The sequence below is a fragment of the Marmota monax genome, unplaced genomic scaffold (genome assembly GCF_021218885.2).
Source record: "Marmota monax isolate L192 unplaced genomic scaffold, Marmota_monax_Labrador192_F-V1.1 WCK01_AAM20220418_F8-fsc00006, whole genome shotgun sequence".
In the NCBI taxonomy this organism is placed as follows: domain Eukaryota; kingdom Metazoa; phylum Chordata; class Mammalia; order Rodentia; family Sciuridae; genus Marmota; species Marmota monax.
Genome location: NW_026693712.1, coordinates 16076112 through 16099107, shown reverse-complemented (window position 1 = coordinate 16099107; position 22996 = coordinate 16076112). Strand labels below are relative to the sequence as shown.

Sequence of the window (22996 nt, the reverse complement as noted above, 5' to 3'; positions counted from 1 at the left end):
TAGGGTCCTCGGCTCCCCAGACCAACAGACGCATCAACCCCGGCTGGGATTAGGACCGCAACAAGCCACAAAGGTCCGGGGTGGCGGGGGCCCAAGAACCACAGCACTCACCCCTAGAGCTCAGAGTCTGCAACACCGGCAGGCGGGAGCGGGCGGAGCTTGCTCTGCGGACCTGGGCGGTGGCGTGGGCTCCACCCCCATCCAAGGCCCCGCCCCCATGGCGCTCTGATTGGATAAGACCCGCGGAAGGGCCGGGCGGCCCCGGGCGGCCCTGGGGGACGGGCTGAGGAGGGCGCATTGATTGGTCTGGACCGGATTAGGTCATCGCTAGCAGGTTCGAACGGCCCGGACGCCGGTGGGGCGGCCCAGGCTACTGTGAGAGGGCGCTCGAGGCTGCTGGAGAGCTAGCCTGCGAAGGAGGCGGGGAGGCGGCGGCCGCGCTCACTCGCCCGCTCGCTAGCTTGTTTCTCCGTGTCGCTGCGGGTCCATCGCTGCGCTTCTTGCTCCCCTATTGCTCCACTGCACGCCGCAGGAGCAACAGCCCATCGTCCAGGTCCCAGCTGGGTTTTGGAGTCGTGCGCACCGGTGGACACCGCGCGCGGGTTGAGCCGGCGCCACACCTGTGGAGCCGGCGGCCGTCGAGGGTGCCGGCCGAGGTCCCGAGGCGAGCGTGCTCAGGGAGCCGGCCGCCCGAGCCCCGGGGGAGGCGCGACCCCTGGCTGGGCGCCGTGGGCAGCATGGGGCTCCCCGCGCTCGAGTTCAGTGACTGCTGCCTCGACAGCCCGCACTTCCGAGAGACGCTGAAGTCTCACGAAGCAGAGCTGGATAAGACCAACAAATTCATCAAGGAGCTCATCAAAGACGGGAAGTCACTCATCATCGCGCTCAAGAGTGAGTACCCCGAGCTCCGTGCGGACCGGGTCCGGCGCGGGAGGGTCCGAGGGGCGGCGCTCAGCCCTAGTCGCCCGCGCGCTGCCGGGTTTCGCCCCCGGGGCACTGGGTGGGGGGTGTCGATGCTTCCGATGCAGGAAGGATACCTAAAATGGGTTAGGAGCCACCATCAGATGAGGAAGGAGACGCATCGCCCCGCCGTTTGTGTTAGGGGATGGCCTGGTGGTGAAGAAGCGCGGGTGGTACTTTGGGACAGGGTGGGTGTGCACGGCATACAGGTGTCCCAGAGTGGTACCTGAGTGTCCAGCCTGCCGCAGCCCAATGGGAAACGAATTACGTCCACTAATGCGGCTTCCTTAGCGGAACAGTTGTTTGACTCTGGGCGCCCTGCCGTGGGAATGGAGCGTACCAAGGGGGCGCTGCCTCCCCCAGGGAAAAGGCGGGCTGTGATTGCTTCGCTCCCTATATGCGGCTTCAGTCCAGTCAGGGCCGCCGGGTTCTTTGGGTGGAGCGGTTGGTTAGCCCTGATTCCGTGGAGTACTGGCAGTAACCCCCAGATCTAGAATCAGTGATGTATACGTGTGCAGGTTCTGATTCTTGTGTTTAGCAGAAGGTGATAGGGGTGGGAGTACAGAATCAGAGTGTTCCTTTACTCCAAACTGTGGGCGTGGGTTTAAAAATAGAAGGAATACATCTCCTCCCTCCCCCCCCCACCCCTCTCCCCGCTCTCTCCCTTGCTCTACTTTTTACTTCTTCTATTATCCTTGAAAACTGAAAGGCCTGAGAAGGAATGTCCTAGTCCTCCTTCAGAAAGGGGAAGTTTAAAGTGATCTCAATGGTTCTGGTACCTTTTGTAAAACCGTTTTTGCTTTTTTTTCTTCCCAGTGCAAGGGAAGGAATGAAATTTGCATTCTGCTTGATTTCTGCAGAACCACAAAGTTTATCCTTCTGGACAAATTAGAGTGCTTCAGGGATGAGCACCTTGCACTGTGAGAATGGTTTTTGGTGCCTTTCCAGTTTACCCATTTAAAAATAGTTCATTCCATCTTTTCATTTTCAGAATCAGAAACAACATGAAGGTAGATAGTGGAATTATCTTTGACTCTTTACTTTTCCTGTCTTTTCTGTGATGCATTTACTAAAAGGTGATATCTTTCAGCTAAGAAAGGTTGCCTTAGTGGGTAGGTTCCTATCTGTGAGAATTGTCCCCAGGCCTCTTTAAAGGAGACATTGGAAACTAAGTGCCTGAGATGTCATTTTGTGAGCCTATTCCTTCTAAAAATGAAGAACGAGACTATGAAATGCTAGAGCAGCAAGTGCAAATCTTTTGGGGTGAAATGAACTGTAGGACTGTGATGTGGGGAGGCTTCCCAGGGGTAGGGGTCCTCACAGGAAGCTGTGCCTTACCTGAAACATATGAACAGACATCCTCTGACAAAAACCAGGGTCATTCTTTGGTTTGCGGAACACATGACCTGTGGTTTGAAGTAAGTTAGGGGACCAGTTATAAGTTGGGCTTAGCAATTTTGATTGATCCTCTGGCTAGCTTTAATTGGTCCTCTGCTTCACTCAGTAAACGGGGAGTACCTGCTGTGTGCTAGGTACTATACTGGATGCTAAGGATATAACAGCAATATTCAGCTGTCCCATGGCTACAGAGGCTACTCCATGCCAAGCACTGCTTCACCCAAAGGTACATGAATTATCTTATGTACCTTTATTCATTTTGCAAATGAGAAAACTGGAGCTTGGGGAAGCATTGGCCCAGAGTCACACAGTGTTAGCTGGGCTAGAGCTTTTGAATGTACCTGATCTGCTGAATGCAGTGGCTCACACCTGTAATCCTAGTGGCTTGCGAGGCTGAGGCAGGAGGATCTCAAAGCCAGCCTTAGCAATTGAGCAAGGCCCTACAGGGGGGAAAAAAAAGAAGAAAAGAAGAAGAAAAGAAAAAAAGAAAGAAATCTACTTGGTCTGAACCCTAAGCAAAGTTCCTGCAAAGCAAGCAGAGCTCTTGATTCCGCCCCATTCTTCCTGCCCTGAAGGGAACACCTTGGACCAAGCTTGCTAGACTTTGGACTTGTATTTGTATTTCTGCATTGACTCTGAGAAGGGTGCATTTGGTTGACTGGCAGTTTGCCTGCTACTATTTTTGGGGAGGTCAGGAGCAAGAATTCTTCAGATAGAAAGAAACATTGCAGTAATGGAGTTCAATAGTTAAATTGCGCAATGGGATGGACCACTCTTGTAACTTTGGGGAAAGGCTGATGGGTGTTTTGGTCTCTTTACATCCATCTCTGTTACTAAGCTCCTCTAATACCACTAACTACTAATTGAATAGGGCATCGACTTCTCAAAGAAGGTGGAGTCAATGACTGTTTCCCAGATTTCCGTTATCTTGAGGTACTTGCTACATTGTACATGATAATATTTCTGTTATCTTGAGGTACTTGCTACATTGTACAGATTAGTATTTGTGTATTATTTTTCTTCAGATTGTCTTTATTACTGCTGTAAATGGAAAAACCGGTGGTTTTCCAGGATAACTAAAAACTACATATGTAATTATACTTAATTATATGAGTAACCCTTGTCTTATGGTTTTATCTTACAACGATACTTATTTTATTTTATAGTTATTTTATAACTAGTGTTTGCAGATCTTTGGGTTTAGATTCCCTTTCTATGTGAATCATAAGCAATAAAACTGCCTCTAGGGATTGCCAGAGTTCAGCTAGACCTCTGTTATGTTGCTTCTACTTTATGAATGAGGAAACTAAGGGGCAGAGAAATCAGTGACCTGGCCAAGGTGACACAGCAATTAACAATATTTAAAAACAAGTTGTGGGATTCCAAAAGCATTGACTTAACCATGATGCAACACTGTCCTCTAGATCAGCCTAGGTCAGTGCTTCTTGCACATTTGTCTGTTGAGTCCCCTTGAAAAATCTGATATAAGCTCTGGATTTCATAAAAATGAATCCCTTGGTTCTTTCTCTGGATTGCTGATTTTTGGTAGTACACAGAGAGTATAAGCGATAAAATAATTTGAGACCTGCATTTTAAAAAATTATGCCTTTGGAGAAAGTACTTGTTTGACATGGAGTTGAGTCTTGGCAACTCCCAGTCAGTTGCTTCTGATGATGATTTGTTTTTGCCTTTTCTGTGGGCACTCATTCACCCAGGACCCTTTCCTCCAACCTGTTTAATCATTATCTCATTCAGGAAGATTCTGTGTGTTTAAGTCTTGTGTTTTTTTTTTTTTTTTTTTCATTCTGTAGAGATGAATGAGTTGTAGGATTTCCTGGATCAAGTTTGACCCCATTACTTACTAGTTGCTTGGCTCTGGGTCTGTTACTAAGCCGGAGTTCCTCCAGTATAAAATTTGAACAGCCACACTGACCTCTGGGGTTGTTGTGAGGACTGCATGAAACAGGGCATTTGTAGAAAGCTCTTACTTAGCTTGGAGGCTGGCACCTGGCACTGCTCAATCCTCCTCCTCCAGCACTTGGGATTGTCAAGACTTGTTTTTCAGAGCAGAAGTCATTAGGAGCAGAGGTACAGTTTTTACCTTCAGTATGAGGAGTTAGACCCACACATCCCTCATGCCAGTTGTTGGTAAATCATGTGATTACGTGTTTGTTAGCCAGTGGTGGGCAGGATCCTGGTAATGGTGTTTGTAGCAAGTTGCAGTATGCCAGAACAGCTTCATAAGTTGAAAACAAAGTAAGTAAGCCTCGCAACATCTCTTTGGTTCCTAATAACATTCTTAAATTTTCAACCTTTTGCTAGACTCACTTTCTCCCCTCAGTGGTTGGGCTGGCTACTGCTCTCTGCCTTGCAGGAAAAGCTTGCAGACTGCATGGAACCTCATGCCTGGCTGTTTCATAGACTCAGTGACAAACCAAATATGGTTTCATAGGAATGAAAGTGAACTAGGCTATTGGTTTTGATGGGTGGTATGAGTTTTCAGGAACTGTTTCTTCTCTTCTAGATTGTTAATTTCTAAATTTGGTGTTATACACCATGTATCTATGCTGGGGATATACTCCTTTAAATTTATTGAGATTGCGTGTACTTATTCTGATAGTCCAAGTGGGTGGGAGGGTGACAAATGCAGATGTTAAAATATCAACTTTATTTCATTACCATGCAGCTCACCCATTTAAACCATCCAATTCAATAGTTTTTAGTACATTCATGGAGATGTATAATCATCATAATCAATTTTAGAACAATTTTAGAGCATCACCCCCAAAAGAAAGCAGCTCTTTCCCATTAGCATTCATTCCCTAATTCCTCCTAACCTTGCAGCTCTCATGAGTCACTAACGTATTTTCTGTCTCTATAGATTTGCCTTCTAGACATTCGAAATACAGTGTTAATCATTTTTTCCCCTAGGTGATGGTGACCAATTTAGGCACAGAGTTCTTGATTTGAATTTCACATTGGAAAACTTAGAATCAAGAAGCTATTCTCAGCTGGGCACAGTGGGGCACACCTGTAATCCCAGCAGCTCAGGCGGCTGAGGCAGGAGGATTATGAGTTCAAAGCCAGCCTCAGCAAAAGCAAGGCACTAAGCAACTCAGTGAGATCCTGTCTCTAAATAAAATACAAAATAGGGCTGGGGATGTGGCTCAGTGGCCAAGTTAAATCCCAGGTACCAAAAAAAAAAAAGCTGTTCTTCACATGGGAGGGAGTTAAGTTGAGGAACCAAAGATAGTGTCTTAGGGTCTGGAGAAACCTGGATGCACTTTCATGTTTTCAGCTCATGAAAGGGGAATGGATTCATTCTAGTTCATGGTACTTGAATGGATGCAGAGGGAATAACCAAAACAAGACCAAGAATCTAGCCTCTTCCCTCTGAGTTTTCAGCCATGTTGGGGCAGGATATATGATACTGAATAAAGCCATACTTTGTGGTTGATATCCTGCTGGGTGATACTTTTTTAACTAAAGGAAATGAATGTATTTATGTTTCTAGTTGAGCCTATACTTTTTGGGAGGCTTTGGGGATGATGTGCATTTTTCATTATATTATCAGAGGTTAGTAATTCTGAGATCTCTGTCCTTTCTCTTGTACACATTCCTAAGGTAATTTTAATAGAAACAATAGCTTATAGGAATACCAGCATCTTTCATTTTATTGAATATTTACCAAGTGCCTGGTCCTATACTAAATGCCACACATTGTCTTCTTATTCTGTACCACAATCTTGTGAGATGAATATGGATGTTCCTCAGTATCCATGGGGGATTGGTTGTAGGACCCCCTCAGATACCAAAATCCTTAAGTTCCTTACAGATAACAGTACAATCTTTACATATAACCTGTGTTCATCCCCCTGAATACTTTAAATGATCTGTAGAGCACTTATAATACCTAATACAATGTGAATGCTATGTAAGTAGTTATTATCTACCATATTGTTTAGGGAATAATAACAAGGACAGAAGTCTGTACATGTTTAGTACAGAGGCAGTTTTTCCCTCAGTATTTTTAATCCTGGTTGGTTGAATTGCAGAATGCAGATCCATAGATTTGAAGGGTCAACTGTCCTCTTCCTTTTCTGCATTTGATAGTTGGGGTAACTTGATTAAAGTCACTACTAAAGGTAGAAATGTGTGCAATCAAGTTTTGAACCTCGCAATAGCCTCTGGGGCCTCCTTTTGAAAATTACCCTTCAGTGCCTTAGCAAAATGCTGGTGGCGAAGATGCAAATTTTTCATAGATCTAGATTGTAGAAAGGTGGTGCTGCAGATGCTAGATTAGGTGAGAATATAGTCCTGGTGATTTTCACCCTATGGAAAGACTAGTAAATCTTTTGTATTGTGCTGTTAAGTTTTGTAGTTTTCTCTCCCTCACATGCTTATAGAAACTTGTAGGCTGGAGGGGCAGACTGTGTCTTGGCATTGTAAAGCAATGCTTTCTTTTTGGGGTGATAACGAATGATTATCAATGATTCCCTTTTAAGTGGAAAATAGGGCATTAATCAGGGAGGCCAAAATCTGTTTCTAGTCTAATTCAGTAAGGTAAATGGCGTGCCTATTAAAACTATTTTCCTATTAAAACTAGGAAAAACAAACAAACACCCAGCATCAAGTGTTGTATGCTTTAAAGCTTGTCACCTTTTTGTGCTTCTTTAAGATTTAGTTATAGCCTTTTTTTTTTTTTCAACAGTAAGATGAGACCTTCTTCAATGGCATAAACTGTCAAAGGATGTTCTCTGCCAGCTTGCTTTGTTTAGGAGTAATTATATTACTCACAGAATCCTAATGGAATAAATGCACATGGAGTTAGCTAGCAACAAATTTCTCCCAGTTCTTTTGGTTTGCTTTAGCACCTTGTGAATAAAAGGGGGGGAAAAAAAGCCTTTTCCTAATTATTTGTAAATGGTGGTAATTTGCAATACTGACATTTGGAGCATTACTCATACAAATATAAACAGCAATTAAATCCAAACAAGATTTTGTAGTTTTTATATAACATTGGCTTAAAAAGAATCCCTTTACTTTTCTTCATTCTCAGTTGCATTGAATAAATTACATCCAGTCTGTATTTTTCAATCTGCTGACTGCCTACAGCTTAGAGCCCCTCCCCCCTTTTAAATAATTCATAGACTTAGTTTTGTTTTTTTTTTTAGAGCAGTTTTAGGCTTACAGAAAAGTTCCCTGTAGTCTCTCATATCTTTTCCTTCTAATTTGAAGCATGTACTCTGCCTTTGAGTTACCCTCCTAGCCCCCTGATAAAATATTAGTAACAGAAGTCTATAGTTTACATTTGGGTTCACTCTTAGCATCACACATGCTATGGCAAATGGTATTTTGATTGTTTGTTTTTTTGAGAGGGGGTCTTTCCATGTTGCCCATGGATGGCTTTGAACTTGCAGTCCTCCCGTCTGAACCTCTCAGTAGCAATTTTGACAAATGTAGAATGACATGGACGCATGTTTATAGTATCATACAGAATAGTTTCACTGTCCAAACGTCCTGTGTTCTGTCTATATCCTCTTCCTTCAACCTCTGTTTCTTTTTACTTTCTCCCTGGTCTTTCTGGTCTTTTTACTGCTGCCTGTCTTTTCAAAATTCTTAGTTGGGATCAGTTTGTAGCCTTTTCAGATGGGCTTTTTTCACTTAGCCATGTGCACTTAAGTTTCCTCCATGGTCTTTTCATGGCTTGGTAATTCATTTCTTGTTATTGCTGAACAATATTCCATTGTCTGGATGAACCACAGTTTGTTTATCCTTTCACCTATGATTGTATGTCTTGCTTGCTTTCAATGTTTGGGAACTTACGAATAAAGCAGATATAAATATTTGTGTGAAGATTTATGTGTGGATGAAAGTTTTCAATTCATTTGGGTAAACAAGGAGTTTGATTGTTGGGTCATATGGAAAGAGTGTGCTACTTCTGTAAGAAACTGCTGAACGTCTTCCAAAGTGGCTCTACCTTTTTGTAGTCCTTCCAGCAGAATGACAGCTCCTGTTGCCCGTATTTGCTCATGTCAGTGTTTGGCTTTTCACCCTTCTTCTAGGTGTGTAGTGGTATCTCATGGTTTTTTTAAATTTGCAGTTCCTTCATGGCATTCGCTATTGAGCATCTTTTCATGTGCTTATATGTCATGAAAATATATCTTCACTGGTGAGAAGTCCAGATCTTTTGCCCATTTTTTTAGTTTGGTTTATTTTCTTATTGTTGAGTTTTTAAAAAAATTATTATGGCAAAATATACATAATACAAAATTTACCATTTTAACCACCTTTAAATATACACTGCAGTGGCCTTTCACAATTCTGTGTCTATTTCCCAGTACTGAGGATTGAACTTAGGGGCACTCGACCACTGAGCCACATCCCCAGCCCTGTTTTGTATTTTATTTAGAGACAGGGTCTCACTGAGTTGCGTAGTGCCCCACTTTTTGCTGAGGCTGGCTTTGAACTCTCAATCGTTCTGCCTCAGCCCCCTGAGCTGCTGGGATTACAGGTGTGTGGCACTGTGCCTGGCTTATTCCAGAACTTTTTCATCATCTCAAACTGAAGCTGTGTTATATGTACCCTCTTCCCATTGCCTTTGCCCCTGTAACCCCTATTCTGCTCTGTCTTTATGAATTTGCCTGTTCAAGACATATTAGTGGAATCATACAATATTTTTCATTTTGTATCCGCTTAATTTACTTAGTATAATATTTTCAGTGTTCTTGTAGTAGAATTTAATATCTTTTTGTGGCTGAATATCTGTTAATTTTTGATTATCAACAATTATTATTAGGAAAGAATAGTTCTTTCTCCTTTAAAATCATGTAAAGGAATTGTTTTTCACTCTCCATCTCTTTCTCCCCCCCTCAGAATGGTAAGTAGCACTTGGAATTGACATCAGTTTATCATGAGTGTCTCTTACAAGAATGCTATCTATACATTTATTCCTTTCTAAGTACCCATTTGTTTTAGGCATATATGTTTTGGGCAAATAGTTTTTAAAGAGAGCTTTATTGATTATAATTTACATGTCATGAATTCACCTGTTTTAAGTTACAGTTCTGTGCTTTGTAGTTATAGAGTTATGTAACCATCACCCCAATCCAGTTATGAGCATTTTTATCATCCCAAAAGCTTCCACATATCTCTCTGCAGGCTCTTTCTATTCTCATGTTATGTCTCAGACAACCACTAATCCACTCTTTTCTGTCTTTATAAATTTGTCTTTTCTGAAATTTTAAGCTAAATGGAATCATGAAAGAAGTAATCTGTTGCATCTGGCTCTTTTCACTTACTGTGATGGTTTTGAGGTTTGTCTATGTTGTAGCATGTATCAGAAGTTGGTTCCTTTGTGTTGCTGAAGATTATTCAATTTTGCAAGCACAAGTTGTTTATTCATTCACCAAATGATGGACCCTTGGATTTTTTTTTTAAGTTTTTGACTGTTAAGAATAATGCTGCTATGAACATTTGCATACATATCTTTGAGTGGGTATGTTTTCACTTCTAATTTTGTTTCTTACCTAGGAATAGAATTGCTGAGTTATATGGCAAACATATGTTTAATTTTGACTTAAAACTTAAGTTTAAATCAAACTTATATTTGACTTTAAAACCTGCCAAACTGTTTTCCACAGAGAAGCACCATTTTATATACCCACTGGCAAAGTATGAGGGTTCTAATTTCTCCACATGCACACCAACACTTGTTATTATCTCTCTTTTTGATTGAAGCCACCCTAGTGAGAGTAAAGTGCTGATATCTTGGTGTGATTTTAATTTGCATTTCCTTGATGATGAATAACATTGAGCATCTTAATATGCATTTATTGTCCAGTGGTACAACTTTTTTGATGAAATATGTATTCACATATTTATTACCTTTTGGTTTGTCCTATAAGGTTTTGATGATTAAGTCAACAGCACCAAGTATATTTTCTCTGTTTGTCCTCTTCTGGGGACTTTTTGTTTCCAGTGTTGTGGTCTCAGATGTATTTGACTGATTGATTTTTGGATCTCAGGACTTAGGACAGTGATTCTTTGAAGGCTGTGTGGTTGAGGTTTTTTTTTTTTTTAATATTTATTTTTCAGTTTTCGGCGGACACAACATCTTTGTTTGTATGTGGTGCTGAGGATCGAACCTGGGCCGCACGCATGCCAGGCGAGCATGCTACCGTTTGAGCCACTTTCCCAGCCCTGGTTGAGGTTTCTACTCTAGTTAGGCCATTCAGCATCTCTTTGGGAGTTCCATAGACAAGGCTTTCTAATTCTGGCAGTTGTAAGCTACTGATCTCAAACGCCCTGAGTTGACAAAATAAGAACCGCCCCCAGGGGAGAACTGTAATTACCATGGAGATATTGTAGAAGGTACTTTGGGAAGGGATTTTGTTGTCCTGTCAAGGCCATTGCATTTCTAAAAATTAGCCAAGAGAGGGATGCCAATACGAAGCTAACAACTAAGGTGGTTTTTCTAGATTTAAATTTTTGATTGACCTTAGTTTTAATTTTTTAAAACTATAACCCAGTATGTTTTAAAATTTTTATGTATTTAATTCAATAAATCAGGAGCCTTGCTCTGCTCTTACTGGACCTTCCAAAACCCTAGATTAGAGTCAGGGCTTTTGGGTGGAGGTAACAGGTGCAGAAGTCACAGAGGGAAGAGTACATGGGCTGTTTATGGGCCAGCAGTGAGGCCATTGTGGCTGGAACAGAGCAGATGAATGGAGAGAGAGCCCAGGGGCCAAATCAGTGATCTTGAGTTCTGGAAAGGACTTTAGGTTTCATTCTAGGTATGATGGACAGCCATAGGAGGTTGTGACGTGCTTGTGTTTTAGAAAGATTACGCAGGCAGCTGGGTGGAAAATGTTGTGAAGCCAGAATGGGGTCAAGTAGACCAGTTAGGAGGCTGCTTTTAATAGGTAAGGTAAGAGACAATGGCAGCTTGGTCCAGGTTGGCCATATCAGATGTGGTGGTCACATGCTGGTGCTTTTGGAAGTAGAGCCCACAGGATTTGCTGCTTAATTGTATGTGGACTATGAAAGAAAAGAGGAATATCAAGGATGACTCAGTGTCTCTGACTTGAGCAGTTGTGTGAATGATGTTACTCTTTTCTGAAATAGAAATTAGGGGAGGATTAAGTTTAGGGAGAAATTTAACATTATTGTTAAATGACACAGATCATGAATATATTCTCATACAAGACTCAAAAAGTTAAAAAAAAAAAAAGTATATAGGAGTATTCAGTACTCTCTGTCCCTTTTCTTTGGTTGGGATAGTACCTAGGGCCTCTCAATGCTAGGAAGGCACTCTACTGCTGAGCTGCACACTCAATTCCGGCACTTTTGAATATTTTTTTCCGTATCATTTTTCTGTGAAAATTTTTTCATAATTGGGATTATACTATGCAGATTATCCTGTTTTACTTTTCCAGCTAATACTGTGTCTTAGAGTTCTTATATGTCAATACATGCCCATTCTTTATTTCACTGCATAATTCTCACCACCACCTAATTATTACACCAAATTTTTTTTTTCACTTTAAGAATTGGCTTATAGGGCTGGGGATTTGGCTCAAGCGGTAACTCACTCCCCTGGCATGTGCGGGGCACTGGGTTTGATCCTCAGTACCACATAAAAAAATAATAATAAAATAAAGATGTTGTGTCCACCGAAAACTGAAAAATAAATATTAAAAAATTCTCTCTCTCTCTCTCTCTCTCTCTCTTTAAAAAAAAATTGGCTTATAACCTTGCATTGCATAATTGTCACCTGGTATAATTCTGTACGTCATGCTGCTTAAAAGGTAAACAGCAGCAGTGTACTCACCAGGGGCAAAAGGATGCTCATTTATCTTCTCACACACTGCTAATCCAGCCAGGAGCCTAGAATTCCCAGCATTTGCCCATTGTCCGTCTGTTTCTGAAAGCCCACTTATGTGGTTTGTTCAGAATGCTGCTGTACTAGTAGCACACATCTTAGCATCTTAGATGAGTGGTACTGAGGATGGTGAGGCAGGTAATGAAACCAATGATAGCAGTGCAGGATCTTTGGACAGAGAAGTTTGAATTTCTAAGTCCATACTTCCCAGTGCTGTGGTATGTTTCCTCAAGTATAATATTTCAACTATAATGCACAAATCAATAATGCTGATTTGTTAACTTTTTTGTCATACCAGAAAAGTGTTTGCTAATATGTCAAGAAGAAATGATGTGCATGGATTTGGACTCTTCAGTTTTAACATATATTCATGAGTAACCCATGCATCCTAATCTTGGTTCAAAGACAGTTTAGTAATAAATGATTTTTAAGTAATACCAGTACAATTAAAAAAAAAGCTTCACATAATAGTCTCATTCCATTTTTTTTGCAAAAAAAAATGGCATAAAATCTGCAACAATTATGTGGTGAAATACAGTTCTGAATTCTTTTTGATCACCTCAGAGGGTTCTATGGTGTGGATATAGTGTATTTACCATAGTTTATTTACCCAGGCTCCTTTTGGAGGTTTTTTGGATTGTCTCACATTGATAATTTGCACAACCTGCCTTTGGGTGTGGGGTGGCAGCTTTTCCATGGGATAGATTCCTCCAAGTGGAATTGTTGCTGACCTCCAGTTTTTACAAGCCTGTTGACATCAGTTGTTTAGGTCTTTACATTCCTATAGCTAGTTGATACTTGGTGCCCCTTTGAATACGTTAGATTATGTTTCAGAGCTTAACCTTTTGCTCAAATTGCCAACATTTTGAATAGGCCCTTCTTTTAGGCATTGATTCTGATTCTAAGATAACCAGGATGTAGAACAAAACCTGATATGTGTGTGTGAGAGAGAGATATTACAATTAATTAAATGTGTCCTTGTTAGCCTTGGACCGGTGTAATATCCTTGGTGAGCTGCAGGTTCTTACAGGCAAAATAGGAGATGGAGAGGATTCTGTCCATATTTAACAGTCTGCTCAAATTTCAGGGACCAAGCAGGGAATCATGTCTCTTAGAGTGAGAACAATAGCATTAGTGGCTGAAGGAATTTTTACAAATGAGAGTCACTGGGTTTTTTTTTTTGTAGGAACCCAGAGTGGAAGAAGAGAGGAAATAGTAAGGAAAACAGCTTGGCAGTGTGGGCCAGGAGCTGTCACGGCATGTTTATGTCTGGCTCATTTCACCTTGGTTGGAAGGCACAGAGTGCTGCAGAGGGTGAGCTGGAGACTGGGCAGTTTCCTACTATATTTAGAAAGAGGAGATTCCTGGGGTTGGGTGGTGTGTGTGTGTGTGTGTGTGTGTGTGTGTGTTTCCTTTGCTAGATGGACAAAGGTTTGGGGTTTGGGGATTCTGGAACAAACCTTGTTAACTAGCTGGCTTCTCTGGGCCAAGCCAGTAGCTATACTTTGACTCCTGCTGCCGCCACACAGGAAAAGCCAAAATAAACCCCATTTTGTATGGTTTGTAAAGACATCCCAGGTAGTTTTCAAAGCTCATCTGATCTTGCTGTCAGATCTTTTAAGTTTACTCCAGGCTGATTGGAGCATTGTGAAAACATGAACTGGCTTCTCCTGTGAGACTAGATAGATTTTTCAGGTGCTGAGTTGAACTTTGGTTGTTCCTGTGCCAAGGGCACTGTCAAGCCATGGGACCAAAACTGTAACACATTTCTGACTGCGTGCCTCATTATTACACTTGCAGGTCAGGTGCGGACAAAGAATATCAGTTGAGCAAATAAAATTAAAAATAAATAGTTAGTCGAATTCATATGTTTCTTTTAAAAAGCCAATCTAAGTAGGTAATACCTATAAATGGTACAGAATTCAAAAGAGACAAAGGGACAGCTGCAACTTCTGCCTCTGGATCTCTAGTTATGCTAGAAGCAACATTTTACCAGTTTCTTGAGAATTTTTCAAGTATAACTATGCATGTGTCAGCAAATGTATATATAAATGTGCATATATATGTGTATATATATATATATACACATATATACACATTTTTTAACAAATATATGTATTTGGAAGTATGCCATGTATACTGTTTTATACCCTGTCATAATATATTTTGGATATTGTACATTGGTACGAACAGACCTAACTCACTGTTAGCATTGTTTTGTGTGAATATAACATAATTTATGAAACCAGTCCTATAATAGTAGACATTTAGGCTATTTCCAGTCTTTGACCCTATTAGCAGTGCTGCTAGGAACACCTTGGCACCTCTTGCATAGGACAGATAAGTAAGTAGATCTGTAGGAAAATTCCTAGAGATGAAATTACTCAGCTAAAAGATGCCATATTTGTATTTTTCAGTTTAATAAATATTTCATAGAAGTGTTCTTAAAACATCCTAAGTGGGGGCTGGGGATGTGGCTCAAGTGATAACACGTTCGCCTGACATGCGCAGAGCGCTGGGTTTGATCCTCAGCACCACATAAAAATAAAATAAAGATGTTGTGTCCACCGAAAACTAAAAAATAAATTAAAAAAATACTAAGTGAACCAAATCTTACAAACTATGATTTTAGTGTGGGAAGGAAACGCACTGTTTAGAATTCATTACAGAGTATCCTCTGAAATAAAAACAGTACTTAGAATTTTCTCCATTTCCTTCTTCTTGGTTTGTATGTATTGTTAATTCTGGGACTAAAAACCACAGCAAAAATCACTAAAATGTGACCCCTCTGTACCTAGGAATCATCCAAGTGTAGGACCCCAGAGAACTTGTTTGTGTTCCTGGTGATGATGCTGTTGAATTTTTATCCTGTGCATTATTCAGGAGGCTTGACAGGTGTAAAAGGAGAGCAATCTCCTGCCTTTGGTAGTTGGAGATCCTGACCTTGTCTATGGTTGAAGCTTCCCTGTGGGCCCTGGAATTCCTGGGGACTGGTAAGAGAGAGGGTGTTTTTTCTGATATCTCTCTGTAGCTGCTGCAGAACTTAGCACTTAGCACTTCTCCCTAATGCAAAACAAAATCCTGCCTCATGTCCTCTCTGGTTTATGCCTGTGGCAGCTCCTCTTGGTGTAGAAGCCAACTTTTCTGGGAGGGGGTGGGGTGGGTGGGGTGGTTTCTGGGATGGAGCAGGCAGAGTCTTATTATTACACTTGCAGGTCAGGTCACCCAGGTTACTCTCCCGGGTGCTCAGCATCTTGAGAGAAGGCAGGGAAAACAGGTTGTATGTGGCCCATGTGAGAGTTGCTGCTGGTTTGGAAAGGTGTTGGGAGAAGGAGTAGAGACCTCTAGGTAAAGCCCAAGAAGGCTTATCAAGCCCAAGGAGACAGTAGTCAGTCATTTAAAGGTTACCTCTGTTATTTTTTGCCTCACCTTTATCACTGTTTATTTACCTTGTAAAAATCTATCTAGTAAAAAATGCATTGGTTTCAAAAGAGAAGTTTATATCTTTGAGAAATCACAGTTTGATATGTTTAGCAATTTTCTATAAAATGTCTTCAAATAGCCATTCAATCATAATCAAATTGAAAACTACTTGCTATTTATTATATTACCTTAAATAATCCTATATTTCATCAGAGATGTGAGAGTCAGTCTCTGCTTAACATTGTCCCAAGGCAGAAGTATTCAAGAGGATGGACACATGTCTGGCCTGGTACCTGGGGGAAGAGGAGGAGAGGGATGTGCTTCACCGACCACAGACTAGGTTACAAGTGTCCTAGATAGGCAGCTCTGTGCCGGAGAGTACAGAGAGCATGTGGGGGTTGGGGGGGGGGATTTTCCTGAAAATCTGCTTTACTCAGTGCAGTCACTGTTTGAATAGTCACACAGACACTGATAAATTACAGAGTAGAATGAAGAGTTCCATGGCATTTTTTTCAGAGGACGTGAGCTGTGTGAATGAAGAGGAGAAAGAGAACAGCATTTTGTGACTTGAGGAGAGGATGAGGACAGAGAGGAGGGTAGAGCTAGGGGTGTATGTGAAGTTTCTCTGCTAGGTCTTGGGGGGCTGGCTGAACTGCATACCACAGAAGACTCATGGTGTGTGATAGGGGATGCACAGTTGAGTTCCTGCTGAGTTCTGATGGGGCGTGAGTGTGGGGACAACTACTAGGTGGTAGGAAGCACAGGTTGGGAGTTTTGCAGAGTTGTGGAGGGTATGGGTATAAGTCTGGTTCTGTTAGATGGTATTTGAGGCCCTGGAAGTAAATGGATTTATAAAGGTGAGACATAGGCTGAGGTTCTCAGCCTTAGCTGCTGTTTGGAATTCCTGAGGAGCCTAGCACACCACTTCCATAGATTCACTCTTGGACATTCTGATATAGTTTGTCTGGGGGTATATTCTGGACATGGGAAGTTTTAAAAAGCTCCCCAGGTGATTCTAATGGACAGCAAAGATAGTAAACCACCAGTGTGGAATGAGAGAAGAGAAGGAGGCCGAAACCATGGAGCATCAAAGTGTAGAAGGTAACCAGAAGAAGATGGGAGACAGTTTGAACCAGGGCTTTTTTCTTGGCCATTTTGGGTGAGGACCTGCTCAGAGGCCTATGGATTTTGACCTTCACTTTGGAGGCAAAACTGAAGAAAGCGCTTAAGTGCAAGAGGAGAAATTGATAACTACCTAATAATATTATTGTGAGGAATAGATGAGGACAGTAGATGTTATGATGAGCTGTGTAAGGAGACACATGGTATGTATTCTATAATTGGAACTGCCATTATTTTCACTACCAGATTGTCCTTGTTGTAAGCTGGTGGTTGTATGGATTTAGCTTGGCACGACTGTAGACATCTTGAGTTATAACTGCCATGCTTGCCTCAGAATAACCCCCATCACTTTTTCCTGCAGAGGTTCTTAAAAGTGAGAGTGTGTAAAAATTCCATGAATTGCAGATTCTGGATCTACAAGGAGATTCTGATACATGAGCTCGGGGAAGGCCTGGAAATCTGCATTTCCTGTAGCCCCACCTCCCCTCCACCCATTAGGGTGAGTTATATGGAGGAGGTCCTTGGACCAACCACATGTTGTCTGAATAGGCCAGAACATTTTTATATAAACCTGGTCCTCAAATCCTTTGTTCCCCTTAATGTGCACAATGGAGTTGTTGTTCACCTTTCTGTTAGGCCATCTGAGGTATTGGAAGGTGTCTGCATTACTGCGGGTGGAGGAATGATGGCTGAGTGTTTCTGAAGTGTGGAAGTTCCAGTGACTTTGGAACATTTCAGCCAGTGTGGCTTCCTACCTGGGATCCAGTTGTTTTCATGAGCTCTATCTGTGAGCTGGGGCTCTCGGTAGTACTGGGGTTGGGTGGATGAGCTCCTAAAAGAGAACTTTATGCTCCTGGACAATCAGGGCAAAAAGTTTTCCCACAATGAGTCCTGGTGCTCTTGTCAGGGTTAAAGTCATTTGGGGTCAGAGTCTGTCATTATCTTGCACATTTTTTCTTTAAAAACATTCAGGAAGCATAATGAGCTGGCTGAGCAGTTGCACAGCTAGTCACACAGTCTGGGGACAGCCTGGCTGATGTCTCTGGAGCATGAAGTACCCCAAACTGAGAGTGCTTCTCTCCTCTTCCTGCCCTGGAGGTGCCCTTGGGCCACTCATTTCTGGCAACAGCTTCTGCTTCTTCCTCCCTGGGTGCCTATCTCTATTCTGATCTCTGTAGGTTCTCAGCCCTTTGGGGAGGGCTGGGTGACTGAGCAGACCACAGCAACTGCTGGTGAGACCCCAGGTGTTACCAGGAGACCAGTGTTGCTTTTGCCCTGCCTTTTGCTTTTTTAATTTTTTTGGTACCAGGGATTGAACCCAGTGGTACTTAACCAGTGAGCCATATCCCTGGCCCCGCCCCTCCCCTTTAAAAAATATTTTTAGCTGTAGATGGACACAATGTCTTTATTTTACTTTTTTTTTTTAATGCGGTGCTGAGAATCAAACCTAGTGCTTCACCCATGCTAGGCAAGCGCTCTACCACTAAGCCACAATCCTGGCCCTTTTTTATATTTTGTCTAGAGAGAGGATCTCACTGTGTTGCTTAGGGCCATGCTAAGTTGCTGAGTGCCTCTTGCTTCTTAAGAATTTCTGTGGGCTGCTTCTCTAAAGACAGGAGCTTCTTGCTTTTGTATGTGGGTAGTGCAGCGATGTTTGACACAAACCCTGCCCTGACTGGCTTATCTAACAGCTCATCAGCTGCACAACTCTGGCAAGGGACAGTATGGCTTTGTGGGAACTGGAGTTCAGGAAAGGCACTGGGGACCAGTACTCAACATCTTGGGCTTGGGCTCCTACTGTATGTGTGTCTGCTGGCCAGGTCTTGTTGCTGCCTCCCAGCCTCTGACCAAGATCTCTCTGAGCTCTGTGTGCGAGGTCAGCAAGCTCCCATGTTGCCAAGGTCCGTTTAGAGCAGCAAGATGGTCTCTCCCTGGAAAGAAATCCTGTTTCCTTTTTATGTAGCCAGCATGCCTGTAATAAGTTCCCCAGCAGGGTAGCTCTGCTCCATTGCATAGGAAATTAGAGTGGAACTGATAGCTTTTGGCCTTGGTGTCTTTTGGGATATGACTTTGGCTTGCTTCTTAACTCCCCCACCTCTTTTGGCTAGCATAACTTCATACCATCATAGCACCACGGGGGTTGGGGTTTTGTGCTTGAAGCAGCACTGAATTCATGAATAAAGAAGTTTAACAGCCGAGGATAACTAAAATTTTGCTTTTTCCCCCCACAAGTCTGGGTTCTGAATGTTGGGGTCTATTCCTTGCCCCTAAAAACTGAGTCTCCTTAAGAAAGAAGGTTGAAGTATTTTTTGGTGCTTATCTTATATGAGAAACTTATCAAATGTCAGGCTGGAGAAGAATGACTCATATCTCTTTATGTACCATCTCAATCAGACCTATAACTGAGCTCCCCCTACATGGGGCACTGGTGCGGGAGGGCAGGCAATGATGGGCAGAGACCTTGCAGGTTCTTCCTTAGGATTAAGAAAATAGATTTATTGAGCTATAATTCACATATCACAAGATTCACCCGTTTACAGTGTATGATTCAATGACTTTTTAGTATAGTCACAGAATTTTGCATTCATCTCTATGATTAATTTTAGAACATTTTCATCATCCCCCAAAGCAATCCTGTACTTCTCAGCTATTATTTTCCATCCTCCCCATTCCTCCAGTCCCAGGCAACACTTTCTTAGGATTTTTAACCCATGGCTCCAAGGGTGGTATCCTGTGGTCTGCTTTGTCGCTTGATCTTGTTAAGCCACGAATTTTTTTCCTTTGGAGCATCTAAACAATTTGCAGGTCATCAGAATGCAGCAATTGCAGTGCTAGGATGCTTGGACCCCTGATGCCATTCTTGCTTTTTATCCTCTGACAGAGTTGCTAGTAGTGTCGCAGGCCTAATCCACACTCATTTGAAAGGGTGCCTGTAGGCCTCTGGGTTAGCCCTTTTCTTGTCCTGCCTCTTCCCTGGTGCTGAGCTTGTTTTGGAGGGTAATTTCCTGGCTGAGATTGAGAAGGAAGAACCTAAGACTCAATAGGTAGATGCATTGTTTTGAACAAGAGAGGAACATTTGTGTGTGTGTGTGTGTGGTGCTGGGAATTGAACCCGAGGCCTCATGAATGCTAAGCAAATGAGCTACACCCCCAGCCAGAGGAACTTTTGTCTTTACAGAGGAAAAAATTGCTGGAAATATTCTGATTTTTGAATAGTTGCATTTGGAGGGTTTCAGCTTTAACCATTTTAGAAACTGCTGATAAAGAAGTAGATTTCTTATGTGCTGAGATGGCAATGGCTTGGAGGCTGTCTAAGGTATTTATATGAAGGCCCTATTCCTCCAAGGATTTTTAACAGTTCTAGGAAATTCCAGTCCAAAGGTTCACTACCATCTATATATTTGCTCTTTCCCCAATTTGCTTCTCTGCCTTCTTTTATTTTCTCCTCCACCCCTCATTCTTTCACTGACTGCCCTTCCTCCCCCCTGCTTGTCTTGCCAAAGGGCGGATCCCCTGATATCTTGATTATGAGGAAAACAAAGTTTTTTGTCAACGGGAATGACCTGAACCAGATTTCTTGGGAGTAATATAGTTTCAGCTTGAAGGATTCCTGAATTCACTGCCAGGACTGTAGAACCAAGAAGTCTGGGCAGCAAGTGGTCATTCATGTCATGGTAAACAACACTGCCTAGGGCCCCTTTCCTGTTGGAGTTCCTGTGTTATATTCCAGAGGTGAAAGGACCTGCTCAGCCCAGGGCGGGTACAGAACATAGAGCTCCCTGGCTAGCAGTGCTGATGGAAGTGTTTAGGTGCTTATTTTTGCTTCTCTAATGGGACCTGATATAAACTTCAAGTTTCCTTTTTTTAATCATTGGGCTTGGGCAGTGCTATTAAAATCATCTTTAATAAAAGTAGGTTAATGATTTATATTTCAAGAAGAAAATTTGGGGACATGGAATGAGAGCATGTTATTTGGGTTAGTTGAACAGGTCCAGATAAAATTATGTATTTATAATCCCACCTAGGGACCTAGAGACCTATTTGGAATAGGTCAGGAAACTGGGTGTGAGGTCTGAGTCTTTGCAGGCATTCCACCTGGAATCTCCAGGAGCAATAATACACTTTGGACATGTGCATGTGAATCCTGGGTAAGATCTGTTGATTACAGCTCTTTCCCTTTAGCTGTGACCCCACAGTTCAGATAACCATCAACACCAAAATAGCAGGCTACCCCTTCTGCCTTCCTCATGGGCACATGTTGCCCTGTCTTTCTCTTCATATAGGTTAGTCATTAAAAAAAAACAAAACACAAACAACCAAACAATTCAAAAACTTGCATTTCTTTCTGATTATACAGGTAATACATGTTCATTAGAGAAAATTTAGAAATTACAGATGAATAAAAGAGAAAATGCCAGTTACGCCAATAGGACTGATTACAGATGGTCATTTTGGTTTTATAACCTTTTCTACTTAATAGCTCCTGATCATCTTCCCATGTCATTAACTGCTCTCTCAGATGGTTTTCAGTGGCGATGTAATATTCCAGGTATGCTATGTCAAAACTTTTGAACTAATGATCTATTTGGGGGCAGTTAGGGCATCTCTCTCTTTTTCATGATTATTAACCAATCTGTATGTCCTTAAAAACTTGCTATTATATTTCTTTAAGATTAATTCCCTACTCTTAAGTTTCTTTTTATATTTTTAAGATCCAGCTCTCATCTGTCAGCTCCCCTCTTCCTGTGTCCCCCCCCCTTTTTTTTTTCTTTTTGCTATTGACTGAACAGAAGTTTGGGGACAGAGAAGAAAGATACAATTGCAGAGTGCATAGTGAAGAGTCCCACATGTTGGAAGTGTGCTGTTAAGTTTATTGAAAGTTTATTGAAACTTAATAACGATAGCAGGATAGTATTGGGCTATCCACCATTTGAACAGATGCTTGTTAAGTGTTTTACAAACTTTCTTTTTTGTGTGGTGCTGAGAATCAAATGCAGGGGTTTTATGTGTGCTAGGCAAGCGCTCTACCACTGAGCCACACCCCCAGCCCCAACTTTTTTTCACTGAACCTTCACAACCATCTCTGGAGTTGTGCCTAACCCCCCTAGTTAAGAGATTAGAAGACTGAAGCAGAGGGAGATTCAGGAAATATTACACTAAAAGGTGTTGGGGGCAGGATTAGAGCTGTGGTCTGATGACAGCCTGTTTGCTCTTAATCAGAGTTACCCAGCCTCTTAAAATCTTCTATTTCTTCCTTATATAGTGGAGGCAATAGTGCTTATGGGTTAAGGGTGTGCACAGACCACCAGGCACAAGATCACAGAAGCTGTTGCTACTGTGATGACTGATTACTTTCACCTTTGATAAGAGGATAATAAGATAGACATTATGTGTTGTCTTTATGCTGTCTCTACATCCAAGGCTCTGGCCTCATTGTTGGTGATGAGTGCTTTTATTAGGAATTGGATTGGATCTTGTACTTTGGTCAATATCATATTGAACTTAATGCATATCTATTGGTTTTAAACATGTCCTGTCACAAGATTGTGTCATCTCTTTAAGATGGTCTGGAATGCTGACTTCTCAAAAATTGTTACAAAATCTGCATGTCACATGAGTGCCTTCCTGTCCTACCCCTCCCTGTCTTACAGCTCAGATGTGGCTTCTAGAGTAGGCACCTGGCCCCAGCTAGGCCTTCCTCCTTGAGGTCAGCATGGGTATCTATTGTGGTGCTTCGTGCAAAGTTGTCTTTCATGTGATGATTGGGGTTAGTGGAGCACAGTGGTCCCAGTTCTCTGGTTATGAATGATCCCCATTCCTACCTCTCGTGGTTTTTAACCCCCACCCCCATACTCATTCCTGCCTCTCAGCAAACTTGCACACTTGAGCAATTCTGAGGATTACAGAAGCACATGCTCTCTGATACATACCCATCTGGGTTGTTATGGGATCCAGGGCGCGGAACTCCTTTCTCCCCCTCTGTTGAAGTTCTGAGGTCATTTTAGTTTGAATACCTCCTATGAGAAGCTATTTGTCTTAGAAAGGAATCCACAATTGGGACTGATAGATTACTTTGCTTTTAGTAAAAGTGAAGATGGTATCTTCATGAACCCAGTTAACAGATATTTATTGGATTCCAGCTATGTACTAGGCGTTGTTGTAGATTTTGGGAGGAAAGCTCTGAACAAGAGCAAGTCCATCCTAGTGGAG

General features: G+C 42.1%; 1 protein-coding gene across 6 annotated transcripts in view; it reads left to right on the top strand.

Moving 5' to 3' along the window:
• Positions 1 to 352: 352 nt before the first annotated feature.
• Positions 353 to 22996, top strand: part of Arhgap26 (Rho GTPase activating protein 26) — a 411097-nt gene continuing 388453 nt past the window's right edge. For 2 of the 6 annotated variants that reach the window (XM_058584255.1, XM_058584256.1), the window contains exon 1: positions 354 to 891. In XM_058584255.1, coding sequence (XP_058440238.1) covers positions 738 to 891 — 154 coding nt within the window. In that variant the 5' untranslated portion in view covers positions 354 to 737. Of the gene's footprint in view, positions 892 to 13427; positions 13556 to 22996 lie in introns of all 6 variants that reach the window. The other 4 variants (XM_058584257.1, XM_046460146.2, XM_058584254.1 and 1 more) reach the window with 3 other exon arrangements.